This window comes from Poecilia reticulata, unplaced genomic scaffold (genome assembly GCF_000633615.1).
Source record: "Poecilia reticulata strain Guanapo unplaced genomic scaffold, Guppy_female_1.0+MT scaffold_125, whole genome shotgun sequence".
Lineage (NCBI taxonomy): Eukaryota > Metazoa > Chordata > Actinopteri > Cyprinodontiformes > Poeciliidae > Poecilia > Poecilia reticulata.
Window position 1 is genome coordinate 922,235 of NW_007615013.1, and position 7,892 is coordinate 930,126.

Sequence of the window (7,892 nt, forward strand, 5' to 3'; positions counted from 1 at the left end):
TGTGCTGCGGCGCTGTGCTGTGCTGCGGCGTTGCGCTGTGCTGCGGCGTTGCGCTGTGCTGCGGCGTTGCGCTGCGGCGCTGGTTGGGTTTCGGACAGCAGGCTGACTCTGCGCTTCTCCCCTGCAGAGACCTGAAGCTGGACAACGTCCTGCTGGACTCGGATGGACACATAAAGATCGCCGACTTCGGGATGTGTAAGGAGAACATGGAGGACGACCTGCGGACCTCAACCTTCTGCGGGACGCCGGACTACATCGCCCCGGAGGTGAGCGGCCGCGGGTTTGGGTCGGGGGTGCTGGTTGGTGTGCGAGGCTGATGCTTGTTGCCGTGCCGACAGATCCTGCTGGGCCAGAAGTACAACAGCTCGGTGGACTGGTGGTCCTTCGGGGTTCTGCTCTACGAGATGCTGATCGGTCAGTCGCCGTTCCACGGCCGCGACGAGGAGGAGCTCTTCCAGTCCATCCGGACCGACTCGCCCGTCTATCCCAGCTGGCTCACCAAGATGGCCAGAGACATTCTGGTCAAGGTGAGACTCAGACCACCGGAACCAGTCCAGTCTGTCTAAGAGAGCATGCTAAACCGATTAGCTTGTTCTTAAAACTTCTTCAGTTTCTTCTTTCCTGCTTTTCCTCTGTTCAGTCCAGATCCACCTTCCTGGAGCTGAAATCCAATTTTCTCCCAGATTTTTTTATTGTACAATTTTCTACAGAAATTGAACCAAACTGTGTTTCTAAAACTAAACATCCAGCTGTTTATCTTACCTGCATTAAAAAGTGCTGAATTCTGCTGGAAGACCTGCTGAAACAGGAAGCATCTGATGAAACGCCTGCTCTGTTCTGACACGTCTAATTAAACCTTTTCCAATGAAGAATAATCAGGCTTTCTGGTTCTGTTGGGAAATCTGTCCCGTCGTCATGGCGACCAGCAGCAAGTAAAGGTTTGGTCTGACCTGGTTTTCTTCAGCTGTTTGTCCGGGAGCCGGAGGAACGACTGGGAGTGAAGGGAAGCATCCGGCAGCACGGCTTCTTCAGCAGCACGGACTGGAGCGCCCTGGAGCAGCGGCAGGTGGCGCCGCCCTTCAGGCCCACGCTGGTAAGTTAACGAGGAGCTCCAGGTGCTTGGAGTTATTTATTATATTAAGGAGGGAATATTCAGTTGTAATGGGAGTTATTTTATCTGAACTATTTGTTTATTTTGGATTTTGAGTAATGTTTCTACTGAGGAATATTTTAGAAATTATGTCTTAATGACACAAAAATAGATACATTTATCAAATTATCAAACACTTGACATCATTTATGTTGCTACAGAAAGAAAAATATCCTCAGAAGCTTCAGATATAAACATGATCAGCTTACATCTGAAACCCTGAACATGAATGTGGTCAAACTTTTAAACTGAAGAGTGATCTCAGAGCAGAGCCTCCTGTGTTCATGTAGTTTGGTTTCTGCTGAGAGACGGAGAAGTTTAGTGATGAAAGAGGACCTGGCCTCTGGATGGATGGATGCCCATGTCTTTACTCAGACCAGTTGGTGATGCAACAGGAAACCAGTTTTACCATGTAAGGAAATGTTTCCTTCCATCTTCTCAGACGTCACCAAGCGACTGCAGCAACTTTGACAAAGAGTTCATCAACGAGAAGCCGAAGCTGTCGTGTGCCGACCGGACGCTCATCAACAGCGTGGACCAGACCATGTTCAGGAACTTCTCCTTCGTCAACCCAGGGATGGCCCGCATCGCCGCCCGCTGACCCAAAGCACCAAGGGTTGGCCCTCATCGCCGACCCAAAGCACCAAGGGTTGGCCCTCATCGCCGACCCAAAACACCAAGGGTTGGCCCTCATCGCCAACCCAAAACACCAAGGGTTGGCCCTCATCGCCGACCCAAAGCACCAAGGGTTGGCCGTCATCGCCAAGGGTTGGCCGTCATCGCCGACCCAAAGCACCAAAGGTTGGCCCTCATCTCCGACCCAAAGCACCAAAGGTTGGCCCTCATCTCCGACCCAAAGCACCAAAGGTTGGCCCTCNACCCAAAGCACCAAAGGTTGGCCCTCATCTCCGACCCAAAGCACCAAAGGTTGGCCCTCATCTCCGACCCAAAGCACCAAAGGTTGGCCCTCATCGCTGACCCAAAGCACCAAAAGTTGGCCGTCATCTCCGACCCAAAGCACCAAGGGTTGGCCCTCATCGCCGCCCACCGACCCAAAACGTCAACACTGACTGAAACCGAATCTACAGACTGTGAATGCCAACGAAGATGAACCCGTCAACCCCAGTGGGACTGGACTGTGGAACCAGGCAGATCCGGTTTGTTCTGAGGTTCCTGCTGACTGTGATCCTCCTGAGACCCAGATCCATTTTCTCCTCATTAGAACTGTTCAGGGACTTATTATGAATCTCAATGCATTTGTTTTCCAGACCGCCTCAGAACCCTGATGGCTTTAGTTGCTCGTTTATTGATGGATTTCATGTTTCCCTGAGGGAGAGCGGTCTGTTCATTTGAACTGATGTTCCTCCAGCCTCCATCTCTGAATCCAGGTGTGTTGAAGCTCAGACACGTCTGAAGTCGCAGGACTGATGTAGAACAGGGTCTGCAGCCTGCGGCTCCGGAGCCACAATGGATCTGATTAGCTTTGGCTAAAAATTAAAAAGAGCAACTTAATATTTTAAATGTAAATACAATTTCATATTTTTAAGTTTTTCATTTTATTCCTGCATTGAATTACCTCTAAGAGCGGCACTAAAAGTATTAGGAATACTAGGAAGTACAAGATGTGAATTTCTTGTCATTAGGTTGGAATATATATGCTTTATTTTTTTACAATATTTTCTGTCCCACAAAAAAATAAAAATCCATCCTCTTTTTACTAAGTGTTGTCTTTAAATTCTAAAAATAGAAATAAAATGTTGGTTCTTTAAAAATGACAGATTTCCTGTATTTATCTAAAATTATGTGGAACAGAGTAAGGTTTACTCTTTATTAGGTCATTCTTACTCAGAATTACCTCAAGAGCAACTAAAAAGTTGCGCGGCCGCAACTATAAATGTTTCAATTTACATGAAGACAAACGTTTCTAATTTAACAGACATTCAAAAAGTGAGTAAATTAGTGGGACTTGAAAAACTTTTAATAGTTACAGCACAGTCTAATTAATCACATTTAATTAGACATATCTACTAAATAAGCAATATTCTTATTTCAAAAGCAATTTCTAAATAGACATATAACCTCAATAACAAATATATTATTTTTAATCTGTTAGGTTGTTAAACCATCAGATTGAAGCAAAATACTGTTCTAGCCATTTGGCTTTCAACTGATTCAATTAAAAATATAATTCTGTAGGAATGCAGGAGCTGACATCATTGGGGACGTCTGTGCTGCTGCTACATGTTTAGCACCGAGATGCTACTTTAGGCTTGAAAGGCTTTGCCGCTAGGCTAACTCCTTTTAGCACAATTTGAACACAACAATAGTCTTTTCCAGCGTCCCATCGTGTCGGCTTGAAACGGAAATTAACCGCCAGTGGGCCGAGAGAAGCGGCTTTGCGGATGCCGCTGGTGCGTCAGATTTAAGGGCGTACCAGAAACGCGCGGTCGCCGGAACCTTCGTATGTTAAAAAAAATGCGGCTAATATATTTAACGCGTTAAAATCCATCATTTGTTAACGATAATAAAGCGTTAAAGTCCCGAGCCTAAAATTAAAACAATAATCGGTCTGATATTCAGCTGCTGTTAGCGGCCGCAACTATGTTTCTATCTACTCGATTAGCATTAGCTAACAGAGTAACTCTGGATTAGCATTAGCTAGTAACAGGACAACTCCTTCCTTACTAGACCATATGGATCACAATGGACCGCAGTTACAGGAAATAAATACCTCTAAAAGTCAAATAAGAGCCTGAATATGGTGCTGATCACGGAGTTTATTCCTCTGTTTGTTTATGTTCATGAAAACATGTCAGACTTTTCTCCTCGGGGTCTCAGGAGGATTTCTGCTTCCTCAGAATGTGTAAATAAAACGTGATGAATTTGGCTTGAGATAAAGTTAGATGTAAATATGTGAGCTGTACTGTAGTCGTGGACGGTTTCGCTCCAGTTCCTGTATATTATATTAATAAAGTAAGTTTGTTTTTAAATGTTTGAGTGGACTTTGAGCATCACTGCGTGGTTCTGCCTGTACGCCTCCTTTCATGTAAACAGGAAGATCATTTCCTACACAATAATAGAAACGTCTGACCGGACCCATCAGGAGTTTACGTCTTTACTGAACAGAATCTGGAAAAGAACAGAAGTAAATTCAGCTATTTTCCAGATTTTATTCCTTATCCCAACCATCTCCATCCACTCTACAGGCTACATATTCCAGAAATTGTCATCTTTAGTATTTATATATGGTAAAGATGGTTAATCGACTCATCTGGAAATTTGTGTGTCAGACATGAAAACGGTCAGAACACCGATTGGATTCTGGATGCTTTGCTTCAGATCTGAACTTATTCTACCACTTTTTCCTTCCACTAAGCTTTCCATCAATATGGTTGGCTGAAGACGAAGAGCAGGACGCCACAGCAGCAGAAGTTCAGAGGGCTAGATCCAACCATATTAATGGAAAGCTTAGTGGAAGGAAAAAGTGGTTGAGTTGTTTGATCTGAGGTCAGAAAATAACTCCCACTGGTTCTGACTGGTTCAGATCTTTGAGAACAGAAGAAACGAGCCACAGCTGAATGTTTCCTTTCATTCTTTCATTACGACAGATGGAGACGGTACATTCTGGGTTTCTACAGAACCAGAACAGAGTGATGGGAAAACAAGCAAGAGGTTCTGGAGGACGTCGGGTCAGGATGCGTTCAGGTCTCCGTCCATCCTGTGCAGATAAATACTTGGCATAGAAACGCTTTATGGCTGTAGTGCAAACCGGGGAATACTGGAGCCCGGTTCTGATCCGGTTCCGACCCGCTGAGCTCTTCAACGCCGGCCCGTGGCCCCGGCGGCGCTGCTCCGGTTCAGGCTGCGGCTCAGCTGAGGGAAGTGGACTGTGGGGGTTCTGGACGTCGGCCCGTAAAGGCCCAGGTTCCGAGCCGCCAGAGACTTTCTGGGCTGCTTGATGGACGGAAACGGAGAGAAGAGAGGCTGGCGGGGCGCCGAGGAAGAGGAGGGAGGAAGAGGAGGACCAGGGGAGGAAGAGGAGGGAGGAAGAGGAGGACCAGGGGAGGAAGAGGAGGGAGGAAGAGGAGGACTGAGTGAGGAAAATGATGTTGAAGGTTCTGCAGCAGGTCCATCAGAACCAGCTGAGTCCGGCTCTCCGGGTCGGTCCGAGGCTGGAGGAGGAAGAGGAGCTGCAGCTCTCCTCGCCTCTTCATCAGGTTCTGATTCTGGGTCGGTGAGGGAGTTTTGGGTCACTTGGTTCTCCAGGTCCAGGGAGTCCAACCGGACCTCCACCTCCTCCACCTTCACCTCCTCTTCACATTCTGACTCCCCTTCCTCTTCATCATCATCATCATCATCATCCTCCCTCTCCTCGGAGTCTCGGACCCCGATCCGGGCCCGGACCCGGACCGGGTTCCTGCGGTGCTGCCGGGCGTGGTTCCGCCACGGAGAGCCTCTGCGGCTGCCCGGGGATCCGGTGCTGCTGGAGCCGCGGCGCCGCCTGCAGGGCGAGCCGGGTACCGGCGCGCCGGCCGACCCGGGCCGGAAGGTTCTGGACGGGCCGCGGGGCTTCCGGCCCAGCAGCAGGTGGTTGATGACGGCGCTGGACGGGTTGAGCTGCGAGGCCAGAACGCGCGTGGCGGGACATTTATCTGAAGAGGAGAAGAAGAAGAAAAGATGGCAGTGAGTGAAAACGGGCTGCAGGGAGAGGCTGCAGCCAGCAGAGGGCGCCACAGGAGGACCAATCAGATCCCAGAACCAGCTGGAGGAAGGATGTTAGCAGCTGGTTAGTTAAAGCAGGAAGAACCGGGTCAGAAACTTCTGCCTCTACTGAACGTCCATCAGAACCAGGAGGTTCTGCTGCTCGCCAAGGCGGCCATTTTTACTCAGGCCAGGATGAACTTTGACATCCAGTAGCGACGTCCGTCTCCACCAACCAGAACTTCATCGAAATGTTGATTCATTTCAGCGACTAAGTTAAATTCTGTATATTTGGGGATTCTGGGGAGTTCAGAGAATCAGAACCAAATATCAGATCAATAATCAATCAGTTCAGGTCTGGGCTGCTGCTGCGTCAATGCAGACCAGCCCAGGTTACCATGGCGATTAAAGCAGGTACTGGTACCGATAGCAGCGGCTAACGTGACTGGAAGCTTCACAATTCAATGTTTGCACAGGTTTATTTTCCATCACATTTCTTCCTTCCACTCAACTTTTCATGCATATGTATGGACCAGCTGCTGTATGAAATCATTTTTAGATTTTTATTGTTCTGCTGGAATAAATCAACGTTTGGATGACGATCCAGTTCCTGAACAGAAACAGGAAGCCACTCCAACACTTCCTGTTTCCTAAAGTGTCGCCCCGCCACCAGCCTCAGCCGTTCTGCCGTTTGGACCCGAGTACCGTGAGCATCCGGGTCAGAACCGCTGCCGGGTCTGTTGGGACAGTCCTGCAGAACCCCAGGACTCGTGGCCAGGCCGGGTTTGGGTCCTACGAGTCACACAGCGCCGTTAAACTCTGGACTTCCTGTCGGGGCGTCCGGGTCGGCGGCGCCGCCTCACCTGTGCGGATGCAGAGCCGCATGGCCTGCTGCTGCTGCCGCCGCTTGATGCGGCCATATTGCTTCTTCAGCGCCGTGATGTCGGTGCTCATGCGCTCCAGCATCATGCTGTTGACGGCCGCCTGATGCTCCGCACGACCACTTCCTGCGGCGGTCCCACCCACGGCGCCCGGGCTCAGCTCGGCGATGCTGCCCTGCTCGACTCGCTGGTCTGGAGGAACAGGACAGACAGACGGCCTCAGGCATCGACTGTAAATGCACACCACACTTTTCAGATTCTCTTCATAATATAGATTCAGTCTGCTGATGTGTCACTTACACTGTAAAAAGTATTTTTTGGTGAAGATTTTAGTGCAAATCTCTCAGCACACTTAGATAAAACTAATTTACAAACTTTCAAGATATCAGCTGGTTCAAATCAATAATATATTATTGATAATAAATTATTAATTTATTTTCAGATTATTTCATTTATAACATGAGAAAAATATTATAAGTGAAAAGATCTTCCAGACTAAAATGGTTTGATTATTAACTTAAACCAGCTTTTAATTCAAGTTTACTGAGATTTACAGTAGAAACTAAATCAATAAATCGATAATAAATCAATAATAAATCAATAATACTCGGTAAGATGATTTTTTTTTCAGTGTAAAAACAGTAAAGGTGTCGGGGACTGAAAAGTTTTTTGGTCCGATTGTTTCTGTCTGGAGTAACTGGGTCAGAACCGGTCTGTTGTTGCCATGCCAACCTTTGAGGTGTTTCTGGTATCTCTGCAGCTCCGGGGCCAGCAGGCCGCCCAGGGGCCCCAAGCAGCCCAGGGCCGCCGCCACAGAGTCATCATCGTCCACATCGGCGTCTTCCTCACTGTCCCAACCGGACGGACCGCTGCTGGAGGACAGAACCGGGTCAGGATGGAGGAAGACTGAAAGGACACCAGGAAGGAATGGCTGGCGGACGTGGTCTCCATGGAGACGGTACCTTGCGTTGACCTTGGTGTTGACCTTGGCTGCAGTGGGAAACGGCGTGATGTTGTAGGTGTATTTCTCTCTGAGTTCGGCCAGCTGGGGGAACGGGAACGGCGCCATGGAGTAAACGTCCTGCAGAGCAAACAGAGCCTCAGCTGCAGGCCACGCCCCCAGGCTGCAGACCACGCCCCCCGGCTGCAGACCACGCCCC

General features: G+C 48.7%; 2 protein-coding genes across 13 annotated transcripts in view; one reads left to right on the forward strand and one right to left on the reverse strand.

Annotated features, from left to right (window-relative positions):
- The window catches only part of prkcq (protein kinase C, theta), a 22,729-nt gene extending 18,585 nt beyond the window's left edge, over positions 1-4,144 (forward strand). For 2 of the 5 annotated variants that reach the window (XM_017302979.1, XM_017302982.1), the window contains 5 exons: positions 128-266; positions 339-527; positions 965-1,093; positions 1,593-2,017; positions 2,111-4,144. In XM_017302979.1, the coding sequence (XP_017158468.1) occupies positions 128-266; positions 339-527; positions 965-1,093; positions 1,593-1,751 (616 nt within the window). In that variant the 3' untranslated portion in view covers positions 1,752-2,017; positions 2,111-4,144. Of the gene's footprint in view, positions 1-127; positions 267-338; positions 528-964; positions 1,094-1,592; positions 2,018-2,044 lie in introns of all 5 variants that reach the window. The other 3 variants (XM_017302980.1, XM_017302981.1, XM_008401650.2) reach the window with 3 other exon arrangements.
- A 156-nt stretch (positions 4,145-4,300) lies between these two features.
- The window catches only part of tbc1d30 (TBC1 domain family, member 30), an 11,757-nt gene continuing 8,165 nt past the window's right edge, over positions 4,301-7,892 (reverse strand). For 3 of the 8 annotated variants that reach the window (XM_008401640.2, XM_008401649.2, XM_008401648.2), the window contains 5 exons: positions 7,695-7,813; positions 7,465-7,604; positions 6,715-6,924; positions 6,557-6,643; positions 4,301-5,802 (listed from right to left, as the gene is read on the reverse strand). In XM_008401640.2, coding sequence (XP_008399862.1) covers positions 4,970-5,802; positions 6,557-6,643; positions 6,715-6,924; positions 7,465-7,604; positions 7,695-7,813 — 1,389 coding nt within the window. In that variant the 3' untranslated portion in view covers positions 4,301-4,969. The remainder of the gene's footprint in view (positions 5,803-6,556; positions 6,644-6,714; positions 6,925-7,464; positions 7,605-7,694; positions 7,814-7,892) is intronic. The other 5 variants (XM_008401641.2, XM_008401644.2, XM_008401643.2 and 2 more) reach the window with 3 other exon arrangements.